General features: G+C 38.1%; 2 protein-coding genes across 2 annotated transcripts; one reads left to right on the top strand and one right to left on the bottom strand.

Moving 5' to 3' along the window:
• Positions 1–3,889: 3,889 nt before the first annotated feature.
• On the bottom strand, positions 3,890–11,252 carry LOC115959300. Its single transcript, XM_031077648.1, has 4 exons — positions 11,003–11,252; positions 10,352–10,486; positions 4,629–4,816; positions 3,890–4,281 (listed from the first exon to the last, which is right to left on the bottom strand). The coding sequence occupies exons 1-4, from the start codon at positions 11,065–11,067 to the stop codon at positions 4,082–4,084; spliced, it is 588 nt and encodes a 195-aa protein (XP_030933508.1). The 5' UTR covers positions 11,068–11,252; the 3' UTR covers positions 3,890–4,081.
• Positions 11,253–16,840: 5,588 nt separating this feature from the next.
• LOC115961755 lies at positions 16,841–17,935 on the top strand. The gene has a single exon (XM_031080679.1). The coding sequence runs from the start codon at positions 16,841–16,843 to the stop codon at positions 17,933–17,935; it is 1,095 nt and encodes a 364-aa protein (XP_030936539.1).
• The last annotated feature ends 2,887 nt before the right edge of the window (positions 17,936–20,822 follow it).

The following is a 20,822-nucleotide window of genomic DNA, read 5'->3' as shown; positions in this document are numbered from 1 at the left end:
CCTTAATACTATCAAGCTCATTGTTAAAGGTTCCGTGACATGCTTTTTTTTTTTTTTTTTAAGGTTCCATGACATCATGTTTCTATTTGTTTTTTTATTAACAACCACCCAAAAATAAAAAAATTGTCTTAAGTCTTGACTTGACTTGCAAGGTATGAAAGCAATTATAGCAGAATAAAAGCACAATAGTTCTTTTATGACTTCACAATTTGATGACATATGCAACTATGAGTGATAAACCAGTAATCACATGACCTACGATTTTTTATTTTTTATTTTTATTTTTTCACCGCTCACAATTGCACATTCATAAGCTGTGAGAAAAAATGCGGTAAAGTTATCTCCACATACTTTTTGAAAGCAGCACATCCATAGAGAGAGAGATCAGAGGATAGAAGCACAATATTTTCTAGGATTTTACTAATGTGTGCCCACACATTAATTTCTATTTTTGAAAAAAAATTTCTCGAGAATTAAAAAAGTAATGACAACTTTTTCAATTCTCGAGAAAATATTTCCACAAATAAAAAGCTTAATGTGTGCCCTAAAGACACACATTAACCAGACCCTATTTTCTATATTGTTTTTTCCGCTAAGATTGCCAACAAAGCCAACTTTACTTTGCAACCCTGCCTGTTTTAGACCAAAAAGAAAAGGTGAAACGGGCCAATCCAAACAACCTATATCTTGAGGTGGTGAGACTAGACTAGAAAAAAACCATTTAAAAAAGCAAACACCACTCAACGGTAGACCTTCCCAGAACTTGGCACAGGCTAGTCAAGAAGCACACTGACCGAGGTCCAAGAAATAAAAGTGTAAAGGTGACACCATCATGGTGCATCCATCATTTCGTGTCAACCACGTAAAAGCCGTTGTCATCCTAAAACCTTTTTGTGTATTTGCCACTAACTTTTCAAATATATATATTTTTAATTTAAAAAAACAAAAAAAAAAAAACTAATAAAATTATATTTTCATCAACTTTTACTAATTTAAAAAAATAAATGTTCAACAAAAAGATCTATTCAAACAAACACACACTTAGGCTTTGAGCCTTAAAATAGTGTGTTTGAAAGCTTGGAAAGAATGAGAGTAAAGGTGAAGGAGAGGAGAGAGAGAGAAGATGAGGGGAGGGGTAGTATGGTTGCCTATTTATCTTATTTTGATGTTTTAAAAATTAAATAGGATAAAGGGAGATAAATTAAATATCGCTTCTTTTTATTTAGATGTTATAAAAATTAATTTGAGGAGAAGAGGTATTTAGTCATACAAATTGATAGTTATGACCCTCTTTTACAAGTTTTAAAAATGTAGATATAAAAATTGACATCAGGAGGGGAAATTTGATAATTTATTTTTTATAATATAAGTGGAACTCTTCCCCACACAAATTTGGGAAATTAAAAATACCCCTCCATATTTACTCAATCCTTCTTCCTCGAGCTTAAAAGAAAAAAATTATTCAAACAAGATTCATTAAACTCTCAACATTCCCTCCCCTCTACTCTCTATCCAAAATATATGGTCTTGATTCAGGTGGGAAATAACATGAAAAAATTTCTAAGTAAATTACATTATAGGAAGATTGCTTGACCATTGTAATGTCATTCATTTAATTTAAAATGTAGCAATTTATGCCTTATCTTTTTTTTTTTGATGAGTACTTTACCTGTATGTTAGTATTTTTCTTCAAATTAATAAATAAAAAAACCAATTTTTATTCTAAAAAACATGTCCTAACCCACACATTAAATACCTTAATAGTCTCGAATAATAAACACATTGTATGCACAAACACATTACATGCGTGATCTAAATGGATTGTGCGTGTGATGTGTTTATTATTGGAGGTTACTAACTATTAAGGTTAGATGAGTTTTAGTTAGCTTAATTGGTAAAGTTCCTTGTCAAATAAGGGATTTGGGTACGACTTTCGCTTACACTAAAATCCAATTAGTGTTTTGACCTAAAAATAAAAAACCATCATAAAACAAGAGTTATAAGTTCAAATCTGTCACTCGTATGTGTGTAATATTTAGGTCAACATTGTCATTGTGTATGTAATTGATTTGTTATTGGAGAGAATAACACATTTTAACAAATTTAATTTTGGACATGTAATTTTAAAAAGATCTAATTTAATATTTTTAAATTTCTAAAAAAGAATAATCTTATCTTTCCATCTATTTTTTGCCTATTCAGGGTATCGATTCAATTTTGACCCTTTAAATATAGGGTGTCTCAACATTTGTTATTATGAGCATATTTGGATAGCATGAAAACTGAGTGGGTCCCATGATCCATCATCCAAATTGAGTGGGTTCCACGGATGACCATTTGTTTGGCTTAGTTTTGGATCATTGTTTTCATGACTCAAATACTCAAAATTTTGGATGTGGCTGATGGAAAATGAAAACAGGATTTTGGTGCTTTTAGTTTTTGAGAATTGAGTTTCAGTGGTCTTTTTGTAAAATTAAACAAAGAATGGGACCCACCCGTATGACTTGTCCCATCACATAACGTCTCTCTCCAAAAATCAGTTTGGCATTCTCACTCCAACCCATTCTTCTCTCTCTCTCTTTTCCTCCTTCTTCTTCTTCTTCTTTTTTTTATTTTTTTTTTTATTTTTTTTATTTATAATTTTTATAATTTTATTTTTTATAATTTTTTACCTAAAGCTCTCTCTTCTCACTAACCCTTCATTGCTCCTCCACAAGCCACCACCACCACACCAGTTGTCACCATCACAAGTAATCACCATGAGCAACTACTAGATCGGGCCTTTGTTTTTTCTCTCTCTCATCCCTTTTGCCAGATCGTCACCATCATAAGCAACCACCATGAGCCACCGTGAGATCAGTTCAAGCTCAGCCCAAATTGGCCCTTCGTTTTTTTTTCTCTCTCTCTCTCTCTCTCTCTCCTCCCTTTGCAAATCAGTTTCTCTCTCTCATCCCTTTTGCTAGATTGGTTCATCTCTGTGTCTAATTTCATGATTTGGGTCTCCGATCTAAGGATTCTAAGTTTGGGTTTGCTATGCATTTGTGTGTTAGTGGGTTTGGATTTTTGGTTGTGGTTGGTGAGGTTTGGGCAGTGGTGGAGGTAGTTTGTATATTTGTTTGGATTTTTTGTGGAAGGTTGTGATTGTGGTTGAGGGCTGTTGGTGGGTTTGGATTTTTGGTTGTGGTTGTGAGTTTCTTGTGCATTCTTTTGGATTTTTTGTGTGGCTGTTGGTGGTGTTGATGGTAGTGGAATCTAGGTTTGTCGTTGGTGGTGGTGATGAAACTAGGTTTGGGTGTGGATTTCATATTCTTCGTGTAGAGTCACGTGGGTAAGGGAAGAAGTCAGTTGAAAAAGACTGATTGGTGGGCTCCACAATTTTGGCAAAAGGTGGACTTAAAAGTTGAGATATATAACTAGGTTTTGTTAACAAACAAAAATCTTGAAGTTTTTGAGTGATAATGGGTTTTGAGTTTGAGTTATGAATATGGAATTATGAAAATTGAGTTATGTCTAAACCAAATAGGTCCTACATTTCCATATTTTGAAAAACTAAAATCCAATTTTTCAACTTCGGGAGACCAAAATCAAACAAATCTTATATTTTAGAGATAAAAATGCAATTTACCCAAAAGTATCATATATCTTCGGTTACATAAAATGCCAAATGAGTTTTTTTATTATTATTATTAAGTGGAGCACATATTAGACTACGCCAAAATATGTGCATACTATAGGCTATATTGTAAAAGAGCATCCACCCAATAAGAAAAAAAACAAAACAAGAATCAAGAAAGAAGGTACAAAAGGGTGAAAAACAAAATATAAAGCTAACTTATAAAATTCAAGAATTCAATAAACCCAATAAACTTAGGAAAAGAGAAGGACCAGATCAATGATCAATTTAATCATTTTTTTTTTAATTTTAAAGAATACAAAATTTTTATGACTTATTTTGTGGGCGTGTCATATATGATGGGGCTCCATTCTGGTTTAATTTACAAATCTCGGATGGCAAGAACTTGTAAAAGCAGAGAATTCAAATCAGGAAACATCTTTCCAACTAAACTAGTAAATATGAATTTCATTTCTTCTCTGGATTCCCTGGTTCTTGAGGCTTGCAGTCAGAGGTAGTGCATGCCTCACAAGCTGGAGAAGAAAGAAAGTCGGAGAGACTGATGCGCAATGTTTGATGTTTTTCATCATTTGCGGGAACATGGAGGAGAGCTTCCATAATTAGAATCTCCCAATCACGAGGACGGAGAAATGAAAACCAGGAGTCATCTGTTTAAGGACAATCTGGCTTTGTTAATAAAGGAAAAGTTTGATTTAAATTCATGCGATATATGTTGCTGAACTAACAAAAATGATCAAACTATAAAATGTTTTTTCCCCCCAACATAGACATTGATGGTGTTCAATCACAAGAATTCCCCAAAAAGCTTTTACGATACCAATTTTCCGTACAAACCAAAATGGAAAATGTCACAAGGGAAATAGTAACATATTGACAACAGTTGCTTATGAAGGTTACGAATTGGTTGTAAAATCATCAGACACACATGAAAGAGCTTGAAGAATATCAAACACCAAAACTGTAACTGTAACAGTAAATATCGAACAATACAAACCTCCATTGCGAACTGCCTTCAGCTGGAAGACTCCGGAGCCTTGTGGTCCAGACACAGGAAATGTGCAAGACACGGACTTTCTCTTATGAGCTACTGCAAGTGATGCATTGTACCATGGACCCTTCACAATTGGTTCCCCAATAGCATCTAAAAGTGCCTTGTTCTTACTAGCTTTCTCCAAGGCTTTGCTGCAAAATTTGTAGGGAAATTATTAACTCCAAGGTGAGTAAAAGTGAGCATAAATGTGATACATGATACATGCTTTAATCATACAAACAATGAAGACAGATAAAAGAGGTTTTCCTTAACAACCACCCCTCCTCTCCCTCTCTCTCTCTCTCTCCCCCAATCTGCACTCCGCCTTTCCCCTTTATCTACTAAAAAAGAATCAAGGGCGATAAGATAACCTTGTATCTGTAAAAACAACATCCACATTCCAACATCTAAGAATATATTGAGTAGAGGAGAAGAATTAGTGCTCTATTTTGTTTAAATGGAAAAATGTTCTCCATATTTTCTAGTGTTTAGTACAACGAAAATAAAAAATCAACGGAAAAATATTTTATGTTGTCAACAGAAGCAAGCCAAAAGAGGCATTCCCTACACTCAATTGCCTTGTGCTGCCAACAACAATACTGCCACTGCCTCCCTCGCCAAACTACCACCGCTGCCACACCACCACCTTGGCAGCTACCCCTCCCCGCCATTGGCAACACTATAACACTATCTCCAACACCACCACTATTGCTGATAAAAAGGTTGTATCTAGTTCACAAAGCTCCCACATTTGGTAGGTAACCTTACTCTTTTTTCTTTTTTTTTTTGGACATGCCAATACATGTGGCCGCTCTCATTTGGTCTGTTGAGGATCCACAACTAATCAGAAAATTTCAGGAACAAGGTTTTGTTGTTGTTGGTTTTGGAGAGGTTCATTCCTAGACTTGAACCTAAGACTTTGCTTTTGGAAGAAAACACTAGACATTGCACCAAAGCTTCATCTTTACCATTGCTTATACATATAACAGATCATACCTAGTGCACAAAACTTTCATTTTTTGCGGGATTCGGGAGAGGTTGCAGGCAGCCTTAACCCCACCCCGCCCCCCCCTTTTTTTTTTTTTTTTTTTTTTTTTTTTTTTTTTTTTTTTTTCGAGCCGTTGATTTCCTGATTGGAACCCACAAGCCACAACTTGTCACTTTTGGTGGAAGGCACTTGCAATCGCACCAAAAGGTCCAATCTCTTACATTTTCATACAAGTAAAATATATATATTTTTTTGGATAGAAGTAAAATAAATTTATTCAACAAAGAAAATGAGAATTAATAGTCTAAATTTTACATTTACAATCTTAAGCTCTTTATAAAATCTAACAAAGAGCTTGAGGGAAAACTTCCTAAATCAATCATCCAATCATACATCACCACTGTCATTGCTACCGGCCTACCGCCATCACCACCACCACCATTTCACCCACTGCAACCATCATCATCACCACCAGTGTTTCCCCAATTACTATCACCACTATCACCACATCACCTTTGCTACCACCACCACCACCATGACTTTTGCTATCACCATGCTTGCATGAAATATTAAAGATTTTCCATGTAAGCCAAATGACATAATTTTTTCCAAATTATTTTCAGAGCCATAATCAAATTCTACAAAACAAGCCATTTTCCAAAAATTGTTTTCCACATAGAAAAATGTTTTTTATTGAAAAAAACAAGTGTGTAAAATGCACAGGAAGTGTATTGAGCTATTCCTAAAAAAAAAAATCTAATAGTGAAAAGATCTTAAATTTCTAAAGAAGACGTGAAAGGACACTATCTAAGACAGACATCCAATCATATAAAGATCTCAAAAATAGTTCTCTATGACATGTTGGACATTTAACACCTTCAAAAGTCCTATGAATCATCTCTCCATGTTGTCCAGGTAACAAACATTAGAACAACATATATTCTCATGTATCGACTAAATTTTCCTTACCAACATACAAGCATTTGAATCACATTCTTCAGCATCACCCAAGATATATCAACTAACAAAAACACAAGTGACCAAATACCTCATAATTGAGTAATGAAGTAGAAGATGATCAATTGATTTCCCACTACATTTGCAGATACAAAACAAATCAACATTGACTAAATTCCACTTTCAAAAACTTTCCCAAAGTTATTCCCCAATGTCCATCTAAAAAAAAAATTTACCTTACAAGGCACCTAAGCACTCTAAATACTCTTCCATGGGAACATTACTCTTGAAGATCCTCTCAAAGCATCACAGAATGATCAAATATGATCAAATACTACTTATAAAAACAAATAAAAAAAATCAAAGAATGATCAAACATGGACTTCTAACCACCAAGACACTTGGTCTACACCTCCATTAGTAGGAAAAATGAAAATATAACAAATCAAAAAGCTAAACCACAGACCCAATTGTCAATCCTAGAAAGCACAATTAAATCAAGAATTCCAAGAAGCCACTCCTTTTTCTATTGAGTTGCCTATAGCTGAAGCATTCTTGTCTACAGCCAAGTAAAAAGATCAAGAAACAGGCTGATCGGTTATAGCTCAACTAGTACTTCCTTCTCCCATGATAATTAGTTGGAGGGTGAAGTCATGTGTCTAAGACACATCAGGTGATTGTGTAACTTACAAACCAAAAAATAATAATAATAATAAAAATAAATCAAGAAACAGGTCTTTCATAAAAGAATTATTACACCATATATCACGCCAAAAAGAACTGTTTTACCATCTCTAACTAGAAATTTGATATGCTAGAAAAAAGACCTAAACTCCTCTAATACTCTTCCATATATCAACCCCATGAAATCCCCCTTAATTGTCTTTGTCGCCCCCTCCCCACACAGGCCCCCCAACCCTTTAAAGAAATGCCTCTCCATGTTCTACACTTATGACACGCCTCCAAAGTTGAGAGAGACCTCCACAATCATTGTCCTAGGAGGAATTGATTAAAAGTACTTAATTTATGCACTCCACTCCTCCTCCACTAAATAAAATTTGTTGGTGCCACCCAACCCACAAAAGAATTGTTTTGCAGCTTTCCCCGTCCATTAGAAATATGAATAGGCTCAGTGAAAAGCAAAATAAAATATGTTTGTAGGCTAGATAGCATACTTTTGATAATGGCGATCCTTCCTTCTTTTTAATGAATACAACTTATTCTAACCTACTAATATCTTTTCCACCTTTTCAATGATATTAGGGTTTTTGTCTTTCTCATACCTTTTCAGTGATGACATTCCAAATTGTTTGTGCCTTAGAGGACAAACTCAGAGATAATCCCAAATATACCATAGGTTGGGTACCCACCTTTATTTTATTTTATTTTATTTATCATTATTATTTATTACAGCAATCAAGTTAGTTAGATAAACAAAAAGCATTTAACCACTCAAGCAGAGTATTGAATAATAAAAGCTTAAAATCGTTAAGCATTCCTCTCCAGCCAAATACCCACCTTACAATCCAAGACTCAGGCTAGCTCTATTATGCCCTTCACTTCATCTATTGATACAAGCTCACTTTGGTTAACCTTTAACCTTGACACTAACTCAAAATAGAGAAAAACATATCGAATATAACCAAGCTGACCAGAATTTGATTCACATGATAACATTGTAGCATCAACAAAAATAGATGAGAGATTTTCATAACCCCTTTACTTTCTCCCATAAGCTGAAAACTAGCTTACCCACCCTCCACAACTTTGTATAACGTCCTACTGAGTATTTCCATCACCAAGATGAAAAATGAAAAAAAAAAAGAAAAAAAAAGAAGGATAATGGGTCTTCTTACTTCAATCCTCTTGAACTATTGAAAAAAACAGTTTGGTTTCCATTAACCATAATTGAGAATCAAATTGTCAAAACACAAACATAAAACTAAACCCACTTCCTCCACTTTTCTACGAAATTAAAATTTTCTAATAGATACGTCAAAATAGCCCCAAATAACACGATCATTTGGTTTTTCAATATCCAGCTTACATATTACCCTAGGACTATTGCTTCATATTCAGCTATCAATGCACTCATTCTCAATTAGAACTGAATCAAGGATTTGCCAGCCATCTATGAAAGCAGTTTGTGTATCTCAAACAAGACTACCTATAACACATTTTAAAGCTATTGACCTACATCTTTTGATGCGGACAAGAAAGAGTTCAAGGAAAAACAAGATTAATTATATAAAGATTCAAGATTTGTGATCTAGTTTGACGTGGGACTTCCTTGACACCATGGATGAATGGCCATTTGACCAACATTAGGAAAAAAGTAAGTAATTTAAAGGAGCTTATATAAGGAGACACCACCCTTCAGGATGTTACATAACAAGCCCCAGTTAAGGGTCTTCCCATAGATTGTAAAGACTCCTTTGTAAATATATTTTAATCTTCTTTTCTGGATTTTTTTTTTTTTTTTTTTGGGGGGGGTGGTGGTTGGGGGAGTTGATAAGAGGTAAAGTAATCTAAATATGGATTTGATGTCTTACAATATGTTGCCATCTGCCAAAGTGATTGAGCATTTTGAACTGCTCATAATAAGGATAACTAAATCATAGTATGATATATTCTCTAAATATCACAGAGAAGTTTTTATCATCACAGTGAGTTAAATATTAGGGTGCACCATATACTGGACAATGAGTCAATGACTGGTAATTCTTCATGACTTTATTCAGTTTCTGAGTCCTTCTTTACCCTTTATCTAAGTCTTAGATCTCTCTCTTTCTCTTCATGAAAGACAACAGACATATCCACCATGGTCAAGATTCCATGGGTCTCAATATATGGACTTTTTTTTTGATAACTGAGAGACCTTCCCAACACATGCCCTTCGGACTCGTGGTGGCCAGGGAAAATTCGGGATGTGGGTGGGTCCCCCCTTTAAGCTTGCACATCAAGTAATTGCAACTGAGATGCAACAGCTAGGGATATGGACATCCATATGCTATTTCCATTTTCCACAAAGTTTCTCTTACTATTAAGCTATTTAAGAAGGATGATCTCAGTTCTTTCTATTATGTCATACTCGTTTGATCTATACCTGCTATTCAAAGTCAATAGATTTAACACTCTACCAAATCTGAAGGACAATTTTGGTATAATGTAAAAGATATGCAAGCACATAAAGCTTAAATAACGAGCCATGGGATATTTAGACCTGTGGAATCTTGACCACAGTGGGTATGTCCATTGTCTCTCTCTCTCTCTCTCTCCACACACAAATACACACTAGATTTACCATGACATGATGACAAACATAGACATTACATGATGTGCTTCCTATAAAAGGACCATGATGTTGGCAGAAGGCACTCTGCATATAACCAAATTTTCAGACTTGTAATTTCCAGTAAGAAGCTGGACATGAAGATGAGACAACATTAATCCCCTCCAACCAGCTCCGTCTTGAAACAATAACCATATGGATATGGTCACGAATGCATAAATATGCCATTATCCAAAATAACTTGCCAGAAGTCTATCATACAGATGCTTTAAGTTCTACAAGGCATCTCAGTCTCACATTGCAAAACTTTAATTGGTTCAGTTAAATCAGAAATATAAAATTTCAATATACAAGTTTAATCAACATCATAATGTCTTATAAAAGTTCCTTTTATACTAGTTATAAAACTTCTTAGACAATAAAAACCATCCCATATAAAATGCAACATACCTGCTACAGCTATTATAAATAACGAGGTCATCAAGAGCACTCAAAGCTACTCCGCCTGTTATGGTAATCAAAACAAAAGACACTGCTTTCCGACTAAATGATTTACTCTTCCCTTCGTCCACGGGCTTTGCAGAACTGCAGGAAGCAATCTAATCAGTCAAAATCAAGTTCAACTTCCCCAATTAAATATGGGTATGAAAGCTTTTAGCTTTAAGATCGAATTCATTGATCTTAACAATTCATCTTTTTTGGTCTCAAAAAAGAAAAACACAACACAAATGGGTCTGATCTGAACTCACAAAATTCAACTTCTCAAGTCATTTACATGTATTATTTTCTTCCACATTTCCCATTTCTCAAAATTTTAAATTAGACCCATTGCCCCTTTCTTTTCCATTAAATTTTCCTGCTGTAAAGCATATGAATTTTAATACAGTCCAACCAATCTATCCTAATACAGACCCTGAAACTCAGTTCTCATATTTCCTCAACCAAAACAAAAACACATCGTTTTCTCGGATTACAAACAAACAGAGTGACAATAAAAACCTTGCCTCAGACAAAGATATACTAATAAAGATTGGAAATCAAAGTATGAGTAATTAACAAAGAAAAAAAAAAAGAAAAAGATGGGTGGGAAATATAGCATACCTGGAAAGCTGTGACGTTGGGGTTGGGGAATTCTTGAACAAGGAAATTAATCTTCTCCCCAACATTTCTCTGCTTTGCTTAGCTCGCTCTGAGCCTATGCCTTGTGTTAAGTTTAAACCCTTCTTCTAAGCAAGATGGGTTTTGTGGGGTTTTACAACTTCTCTTGTTCTAGTGTGTGTGTTTTTCTGGGTTGCTTTGCTTGAAAGTTCCTAAGGTAACACCAAAAGTTTTTTTTTTTTTTATATATTTTTTTGAAAATTGTTGTTGCAAGCACAAAGTGTATAAATAAGAAGGGAAATCTTATTTTGAAAATATAATTTTAGTTAATATTTTGATTTCACAATTTAAGTAAAATTGTGTTTTGAACACACAAGGCCATAATAAGTTCAACAAAATATGGTCCACATATTTCTTGTCACAAGTTTTCAATTGAAATCTATAATATGGTTGTGAGTTTCAGTTAGCTCAATTGGTAAAGTCTCTGATGGTTGAATAAGAGATCTGGAGTTCAATTCCTGCCTACATAAAAAACTGATTGATGTCTTGGTCTATCATCAAGAGCGGACGTCATAGGTTGAAACTTAAAAAAAAAAAAAGAAAAAAAAAATCTGTAATATGGTCCAACATAGTCTTCTTTATCTTTTTTTTTTTTTAATACCAGAATTTTAACATTTTTTAAAACCCATGAATCAAATGAAAAAAAAAATTATGAATTTCATATTTTATATATTCCATTCCTTACATTTTTATAATTAAAAACTTTAGATTTCATTAAAAAAAATTAAAAAATTTAGAGACTTACTACAACTAGATGCTAAATTGTGTATTACACAGAAAAAGGTAAGTAATAATAAATTAAAATGTAAATTAGCAATTTAAAAAAAAAAAAAAAAAAATGTAAATAGAATATATTTAGAGAATATCAAACCTAAGTTAATCATAACCTTTTTTTTTTGTTTGAAAATTTTGACTTACTTTACCAAAAAAATGGTGAGTTTTAATTAGTTTACCCTAACATAGTTTAACACTAACATAGGAATTTTTTTTTTTTTTTTTTTTTTTTTTTTTTTTTTTTTTTTTTACTTCAAATAGGTGGCTTTTAGCATTTTTTTTTTTGGTTGAGAATCAGGTGGCTTTTAGCATCTGGTATTAAATATAATTTTATTTTATTTTTGGGTTCAAAGGTGATATAATTAACAACTAAGAAAGAACAATAGGTTTAGGACATATCCTGTTAAAATACATCCCATTGAGGTCATCCTCAAAGACATCAATCACGTCCACAGGCGGACTATCAAAAGAAGAAAAAGCAACATCCTGACTAAAACTCATCCTGGTAAGGCTATTAGCACATCTATTTGCTTGGCGGAAGCAGTGCTTGATCTGATTCGAATCTGTTGAAAACGGGAAGCCAATAGCTTGCAATAATCCAATATAGGGGAGATGATATTATTTACATATGATGAATTACCTAGAACATCTACAATAGCTTTAGCATCTAATTCAATTCCAAGACAAGATATATTGAGGTTGCAGCATAGCATGAGACCCTCCCTAAGCCCCCACAATTTTGCCTCAAAGCTATTAGTAAACCCAATTCGTTTGCTAAAGCCAGTTATCCAGTGACCCCAATCATCTCTAATGACGCCTCCGTAACCAGCTAGCCCAGTATCACCATTGGACGAGCCATTCGTATTGAACTTCATCCAACCTTGTGGTGGTCTCTCCTAATATATTCTCTTGATCACTTTACAAGTCTACAACCTTGGGGAGGATACAAAATGAATAAGTTCAGTAGCTTGATTCACTATCTCCACTACTAGATTTGGGTTCCTATTTTTCCTGTTAAACACAAACTTGTTCTTGCTTTTCCAAATGTTCCACACTGCAAAAGGGAAAACAATTTTCCAAGGGGGGTTTGCAACAACTAAATTGCAATTTTCTCTACTATGAGATGATAGCCAATCCTGTAAGTTGTTCCTCCAAAAAGCTTGATTAGAAGACATTAATACCTAGCTGATTCCACACTTGCTTAATTTGAGGGTAGTCCTAAAGGGTTGCAAAATAGTCTTCGACCTTCCTTAGCAGATGGGACATATAATCTCACGAAGAACACCTTTTTTCTCAAGGCACACCTTGACCCCAATGCTATTATGAGCACACATCCAAAGAAAAGTTTTGATTCTAGGGAGTGTATCAGCTTTCCAAATCCACTTAGCGGAAAAGATGGGGCTATCTTCAATACTCATAGCAATCCTATAAGCACTTCTTAAGTCAAAAGTACCTTGGGGGGAGTCGGCCCAAGCCAATTTGTCCACTCCTCTAGATTTTATTGTAGTGGAAATAGCTTGAATCATCCACTTGATATCAAGGGGGAGTTCAAAAGGAATGTTTTCCCAATCCTAACCCGTGTCCAACAATATGTCCTTTACTTCCAAAAGGCTTGCTTCCTGGGTAATGGGTCCTTGAATAAGCTATCTAAGTGGACCTCCATTTATCCAATTGTTATGCCAAATATTTAATCTACTATCCCTTCCAACCATCCACCTACTACCCTTAATGAATGTATCCATGCCTCTCTTCATTGCTACCTATGTTGGTGAGCAGGGAAGTCTGTTTGGATTTGCAGCAACCCTCCTTCTTTGGCTGTTGTATTTCATCTTCAAGACCTAAACCCAAGGAATCTCTCTTTCATTGTGGAACCTCCAATTCAGCTTGGCAAGAAGGGCAATGTTCCTCCCTTTTGCTGAATGCAAGCCCCCTTCCTTTTTCGCTTTAGTCACCTTATCCCATCCAACCCAATGAATTTTCTTGGTTGTGTTCGAAGACCCCCACAAAAAGTTCCAATTCACTCTATCTAAACCCTCCAAAATTCTGAAAAGGAGGTGAGAGCATTGCATAATATAAGATGGTATAGCAGCCGATGAGGCTTGAATGAGCACTGAACGACCAACCAAGGATAACATATTTGCTTTCCATCTTGAGAGCTTTTGTTTTACTCTATCAAGAATAATATTATAGTCTTGGGATGAAGAACCAGGATGCTTCAGAGGGAATCCAAGATACTTCCCAAGAGTAGGGGTGGAAGCAAATCCAAGGATGTCACACAACGACTCCCTAGAGTCCCTATCGACATTTAAAGAGACATAAACTCTCGATTTGGACTGACTTACTATTTGTCCAAATAAACTGCAAAAATAGTCTAACACATCTCTTATGGCTGAACAATTCACTCTATTAGCTTTAGCAAAGAGCATAATATCATCTACAAACATCAAATGGGAGAAAGCCAGACCACTTTGGGAAGCCTTAACTGAATGCCAAAGTTTCGCGCACTTCTCTTCAATAAGCTGACCAAGGAAGTCCATGTAAAGAATGAAGAGATAAGGGGATAAAGGGTCTCCTTACCTTATCCCCTTAGAAGGAAAAATTGGGTCAAGAGCTTCACCATTTAACAAAATAGACGTAGATACCGTTGAAATGCAACTCATGATGATATCTCTAATATCAAGAGGAAATTTGGCCCTAATAAGCATTTTTCTAATGAAACTCCACCCTAGCTTGTCATAAGCCTTCTCCAAGTCTATTTTTAAACTTTAGGTAGGTGGCTTTGATTCTTATTTTTGCCATTGATATTTTTAAGTGGGGCACCCATATTGGGTTTTCTGAGAAAAATAGGCCCAACAATTGGAGCCCAACAGGCATCACATGCGCCCACTAACAAATATTCTGCTCCTGGGATTTAAATTTGGACTCTTGTAATCATCAAGCATTGCTATTGTGTTACAACTCACAACGGACTTCCTGTCCTATTTATCATAAGTTTTTTTTAATATCTATTTCTTTCCAAATGGCTGAAAACTTATTTGATTGGTAGCCACAACCTACCAATAGCCCAAATGAATTGAATAATTATTTTAGCCTTGAATTTGCTACTCAAAAAAAGAAAAAAAGAAAAAAAAAAAAAGATAGAAGAAAGGATAGAGTATTATTTTAAGATTTTACTAACTTCAAATCTCATATTATTTTTCTTATTTTTTGTAAAAACCACATATAAATATAAGTAATACATTTGATATTGTAGTTATAAACTGAAAATAATTTGAAAAGAAAAAATAATTTTATAGGTTTTCAAAGAATAAACCAAACATTGATATTGTACGGCACCGAGGTACCCAGATCCAATTGGGCCTTGGATTCAGGCCCAGCAGCATGACCCACATCTCCAATCTCTTTCTACTCAACCCTCATAAACTACAAGCCTAAGTTTCATCACCTGACAGTTGCTCGGCAAAACGTTCCCGAATAATAAAGAAAGACTGACGCCTAAACACACCAGAGAATGCTCGGCAGTTCTTAGGAAACATCATTATCGAGCATTCCTATTTGAGTTGGAACCAAGTTCCAAGGCCACATTCACCACATCCCACCCCTACCTAACCACCCACTTACAACTGATGATATTGGAACCCCAATTGCACTAACTATGGTTGTAATCATGGTCTCTCCACTAATCCAGAGCTATAAATATGAGAAGATGGAAAGGGGAAAGGTTGTTGAAAGGTTCACAAAAAATAGAAAGTAGAGAGAAATAGTGATTCAGAAAAAGAGAGGAGCATATACGTTGAGTCTTTGTGTCGAGAACAACCCAAAGTAGGAAATCCTAAGCCCACCTTACAAGTAAGTTGTGAGCCCAAGTGAGGTCAGGCCCAACAGTCTCACCTCCAACGCGCACAATTGGCGCCCACTATGGGGCCATCCAATGAAGCTGTGGTTCGACTGAGACTCACACACAGGAAATGTCCAAAGGGCATTCGGGAGGCCAAGCCGAGAGCGGATCTGTAGGATCTTCTCTGGACTTCACATGGCAGGAGAGAAGACAGAAAAGGCGTGAGGATAGGGAGCACAAGCGTAGAAAGGAAGAATCTGGCCTTGGGGAGGGGTTAGACCAAACTCACCGAACAATGTAGGGTGCCTCGGGGCACGGGCAACGTGATGAGAGAGACCAAGAGCTGGAGTGGTTGCGCAGACTGGTGAGGGATTTGGAGTTGGAGGCAAAGGGTTGGCGCCAGAGAAAGGACCGAGACAATCGAGAAAGGAGGGATGGTAGTGTGGGAAATTGGGGCAAGGAGGAGTCCAGTCAGTCCGGTTCCCGTCAACGCCGGGATTGTTCCCTTTCCCGAGAATCACGCCGACGCAGGAACCGCTCATACTTCTGAGAGCCTCGTTAACGTCGGGACCATTCACGCTCGTGCGGATATGCCAACCGTGGTTCGGATTCCCCGGAGGAACGACAACCCTACAATGCTGCCATGGACGCAATGAGATGGGCTTTATGAAGAGCTGCTTGGTTCTCAAGCAAAATTGAATGAGCCCCTATGTCGAGCCGATTTTCATGGCCACCGTTTAACTCCTACAATGGGAAAATGGACCTAGTGGAGCACGTCAGTCATTATATCCATATGATGTCTTTGCACATGCACAACGATGCGCTGATGTGCAATGTGTTTCCCTCAAGTCTTGGCTCCACGGCTTTGAGATGGTTTAATGGGCTACGAAAAGGTTCCATTCATAGTTTTGTCGTGCTGATCCAGGAGTTTGGCACTCGATTTGTGACGTGTAGCTGGGTGCCACAACTGGTGGATGCATTGCTATCCATAAAGATGAGGGTCGGTGAAACCCTTCGGAGTTATGCCAGTCGGTATTGGGAGCTATACAATGAAATCGGTGGGGGTAATTAAAAGATTGCGGTGAGCACTTTCAGGATGGGGCTGCCCGAGGACTCTGAACTACGGAATTTGTTGACAAAAAGACCTCCCAAGGATATGAAGGCAACTTATGAGGCGTATTGAGGAGTATAAACGTCTCAAGGATGATTGGCTGCAGAATAAGGGTAAGGCCCCGTTGCTGAATCGTTCCCGACAGGGCGTTTTTCCCACAAGACCGAGGAGGGATTTCAGGATGCAGGAATTGGAAGTGCAAATGAGAGGGGTGAATGTAGCATTCAAAGAGCCGGTACACAAGATTTTAGACTGGATTAAGAATGAACCGTTCTTCAGATGGCCGAACAAGATGGGGGGCGACTCATCTCGAAGGAATCAAAACTTGTATTGCACATACCACAGGGATAAAGGGCACACCACCGAGCAATGCCAGGTGTTAAAAGATCATCTGGGGCAACTACTGAAGGCAGGATATTTGAAAGAGTTCGTAGTGGATTCCGGAAACCGAGATGCCGGTCATGATGCTCAGCAAAAAGGAAACCCTCTCCCGCCACCATTGGGGGTGATCGAGGTCATCCATGCTACTTTGAAGGGTGCGACTATAACCAGAAGAGGAGTATTGACAGTGGCACCCCAGGAAACTTGCATGGAAAAACAACCACCCGAAAAAAGGATGAAAGTTGGCCGGTTGGCAATCTCTTTCGACGAGGAAGATCTGGAGGGAACGATTCAACCACACGATGATGTGTTGGTAGTAACAACGCGGATAAGCGGTTTCTTAGTGAAAAGGGTGATGTTAGACCAAGGAAGCGGAGCCGACGTAATGTACCCAGATCTGTTCGAGGGGCTTGGATTAAAAAATCAGGACTTGACAAAGTATGATATGCTGTTGGTCTCATTTGATGGAAGAGTTGTGATTCTTGAGGGTCAAATTTCCCTTCCGGTAAATATGGAGGGCAAGGAAGTGATGGTGACCTTTATAGTGGTCAGATCATACTCCCTATACATGGCAATCCTGGGAAGGCCGTGGATTCATGTGATGAGGGCCGTTTCGTCCACCTTGCATGTGAAGGTCAAATTTCCTACCGAGCATGGAGTTGTCGTAGTACGAGGGAACCAGCAAGTGGCTAGGCAATGCCTAGTTGCCACGGTTAGATGGAAGGGCAAGCAGGTTGAACAAAAGGAAACCACCGAGAAAGCATCTCCATAGCAATTACAGAAGCCCCAAGAAGAAGTGGGGGAAAGTGGTGCTGAGAAGTTGATGAAGGTTAAAATCATTCCAAACACTGACAGGTATTTTCAAATAGGGACGAGGATGAAGAACCAGGATAGGGTCGAAATGTTGTTATTCCTTTTGCAGAATATGGATGTCTTTGCATGGAGTCCATACGAAGTGCCCGGGGTAGACCTCGAGTTCATTGTCCATAAGCTCAATGTGGACCCGTCATTTCCCCCGAAGAAGTAGAAGCCGAGAAGAGCGGCCAAAAAGCATGTTGACGCTGTAAAGTTGGAAGTCTAGAGGCTGAAGGAAGCTGAGGTGATAGGGGAGATCTTCTTCCTGGAATGGCTAGCAAATACCATGGTAGTGAAGAAAAAGAATGGTAAGTGGAGGGTTTGTGTGAACTTCATAGACTTAAACCGGGCATGCCCGAAAGACCCGTTCCTTATGCCGAAGATTGACCAATTGGTAGACGCCACATACAGACATCCCGAGATGAGCTTCTTGGACACTTTTCAGGGGTATCATCAGATTGCCCTGGCACTTGAGGATCGAGAAAAGACAGCATTCATCTCCCCGGATGCAAACTATCACTATAACATGATGCCATTCGGATTGAATAACGTTGGAGCCACGTACCAACGAATGATGACAAGGATGTTCCGAGATAAAATTGGGTGCACGGTAGAAGTATACATTGACGATATGGTAGTGAAGAGTAAACAGGAAGCACGGCATGTAGAAGATCTTCGAGAAGCGTTTGAGGTGCTCCGGTAACATAAGTTGCGCCTAAATGTTGAGAAGTGCACTTTTGGTGTGGGGGCTGGTAAGTTTTTGGGGTATCTAATCACGAATTGGGGAATAGAGGCCAATCTCGATAAAATCGAAACAATAAATCACCTCAGGCCACCGAGCAATCCAAAAGAAGTGCAAGTATTGACCGGGATGTTAGCCACACTTTATCGGTTCATTTCCAAATTTGCTGATCGCTGTAGACCGTTCTATCAACTTCTGAGGAAGTGGAAGGGATTTCAGTGGGATGAGGAGTGTGACAAAGCCTTTCGAGATTTGAAGGAGTATCTGACGCAATAACGGCCTCGGACTCCGGGGAAGATTTATTCATGTACCTCTCGGTGTCCGATCATGCCGTAAGTGTTGTGCTACTGAGAGAAAGAGGAATACATCAACCAGTGTATTACATAAGCAAGACCTAGGTTGATGCCGAGACAAGATACCTTCCTTTGGAGAAGTTGGTGTTAGCCCTGGTGCACGCCACGAGGAAGCTGCTGCATTATTTTCAGGTTCATACTGTGTTCGTTCTGACCGAATATCCTTTACAATCATTGTTAAAAAGGTCAGACTTCACGGGCCGAATAGCTAAGTGGGGGACTCGACTTGGTTCCTTTGACATACAGTACAAGCCGCGAAACTCAATAAAGGGGCAGGTCCTTGCTGATTTTGTCGCAGAGTTCTCTCCTAAGGATGGCGGGAAGATGATCTGTATTGTAGAGAATCGCTCATGGAAAGTGTTTGTGGACGGTGCTTCGAGTGCTATGAGGGCCAGAGTCGGAATTGTAGTAATTACTCCGGAGGGGATACGATTGGAACATTCCTTCAGATTGAGATTTAAAGCCTCTAATAATGAGGTTGAATATGAGGCCTTTTTTGCTGGATTATGGACCGTTTTATGCCTGGGCGCATAGGATGTGGAGATTTATTCTGATTCTCGACTGGTTGTGTATCAGATCCAAGGTAGTTTTGAAGCGCGGGACTCTCAGATGAAAGCCTATTTGAGTGCAGCAAAGAAAATCATTAACAAGTTCGGAATGGTGAAGGTGGCCCAAGTCAACCGGGCACAAAACAGACCCGCTGACTCACTAGCCACGTTAGCCTCGTCAATGACCGAAGAGGTTCCTCGGCTGATCAAAGTAGAGCTTATAAGGGAGCCAAGTATTGGCATGACAGATAACTGCATCACGACCGTGGCTGACGTCACCGTAATCTCAAAAACCAAGCCGTACTGGATGGACCCGATCATTGACTTCTTAGCCGAGGATCGAGTTCCGGATAATCGAAAAGAGGCCAAAAAGATTCATCGGGTGGCTTCTCGGTATTGGCTGTCAGCAGATCACAAGTTATACCGGAGGTCTTTTGGAGGACCGTACCTTTCATGCTTACACCTCGAGAAAGTAAATGAGCTTCTGTCTGAGTTGCATGACGGAATTTATGGTAGCCATGTAGGGGGGCGCTTGTTAGCACACTGAGTGATGACTCAAGGATTTTGGTGGCCCCAGATGCAGAAAGATGCGGTGGAATATGTACAGAAATGTGAACAATGCCAGAAACATGCTCCCCTGATTTACCAGCCAGCAGGTCATTTAAATCCCTTTAGTAGTCCATGGCCGTTTGTACAATGGGGGCTAGATATTCTCGGCCCATTCCCCCGAGCAACAGGTAATCGTCAGTTCGTGTTGGTGGCGATCGATTACTTCACGAAGTGGGCGGAAGCCGATGCCCTGGTAAATATCAGGGATGTAGACGTCAAGAAATTTATGTGGAAGAACATAGTCACGAGATTCGAGGTGCCGGACTCACTGACATCAGACAACGGGCTACAGTTTGACAGCAAAGCTTTTCGAACCTTTTGTAGTGATCTCGGCATCAAGAACAGGTATTCCATTCCAGCATATCCCTAAAGCAACGGCTAAGCTGAGGCGACTAGCAAGACAATTTTGAATGGGTTGAAGAGAAGGTTGGATGGGGCGAAGGGAAGGTGGGCTGAGGAACTACCTAACATTTTGTGGGCTTACCGTACAACCCCCAGAAGGTCCACAGGGGAGACTCCGTTCTTCTTAACGTATGGAGCAGAAGCCGTGAT

This window comes from Quercus lobata, chromosome 9 (genome assembly GCF_001633185.2).
Source record: "Quercus lobata isolate SW786 chromosome 9, ValleyOak3.0 Primary Assembly, whole genome shotgun sequence".
NCBI classification, from domain to species: domain Eukaryota; kingdom Viridiplantae; phylum Streptophyta; class Magnoliopsida; order Fagales; family Fagaceae; genus Quercus; species Quercus lobata.
Note: the sequence above shows the minus strand (reverse complement) of the source record. Positions and strands in the feature narration are given on the sequence as shown.

What these genes read in the sequence shown, in the direction of transcription:
- LOC115959300 (XM_031077648.1), bottom strand. Translation starts at nt 11,067, where the DNA reads ATGTTGGGGAGAAGATTAATTTCCTTGTTCAAGAATTCCCCAACCCCA. An exon ending in CCAACGTCACAGCTTTCCAG is followed by an intron (nt 10,487 to 11,002) that starts GTATGCTATATT and finishes TGCTTCCTGCAG; the next exon opens with TTCTGCAAAGCCCGTGGACG. An exon ending in GAAGGCAGTTCGCAATGGAG is followed by an intron (nt 4,282 to 4,628) that starts GTTTGTATTGTT and finishes GTCCTTAAACAG; the next exon opens with ATGACTCCTGGTTTTCATTT.
- LOC115961755 (XM_031080679.1), top strand. Translation starts at nt 16,841, where the DNA reads ATGAGGCGTATTGAGGAGTATAAACGTCTCAAGGATGATTGGCTGCAG.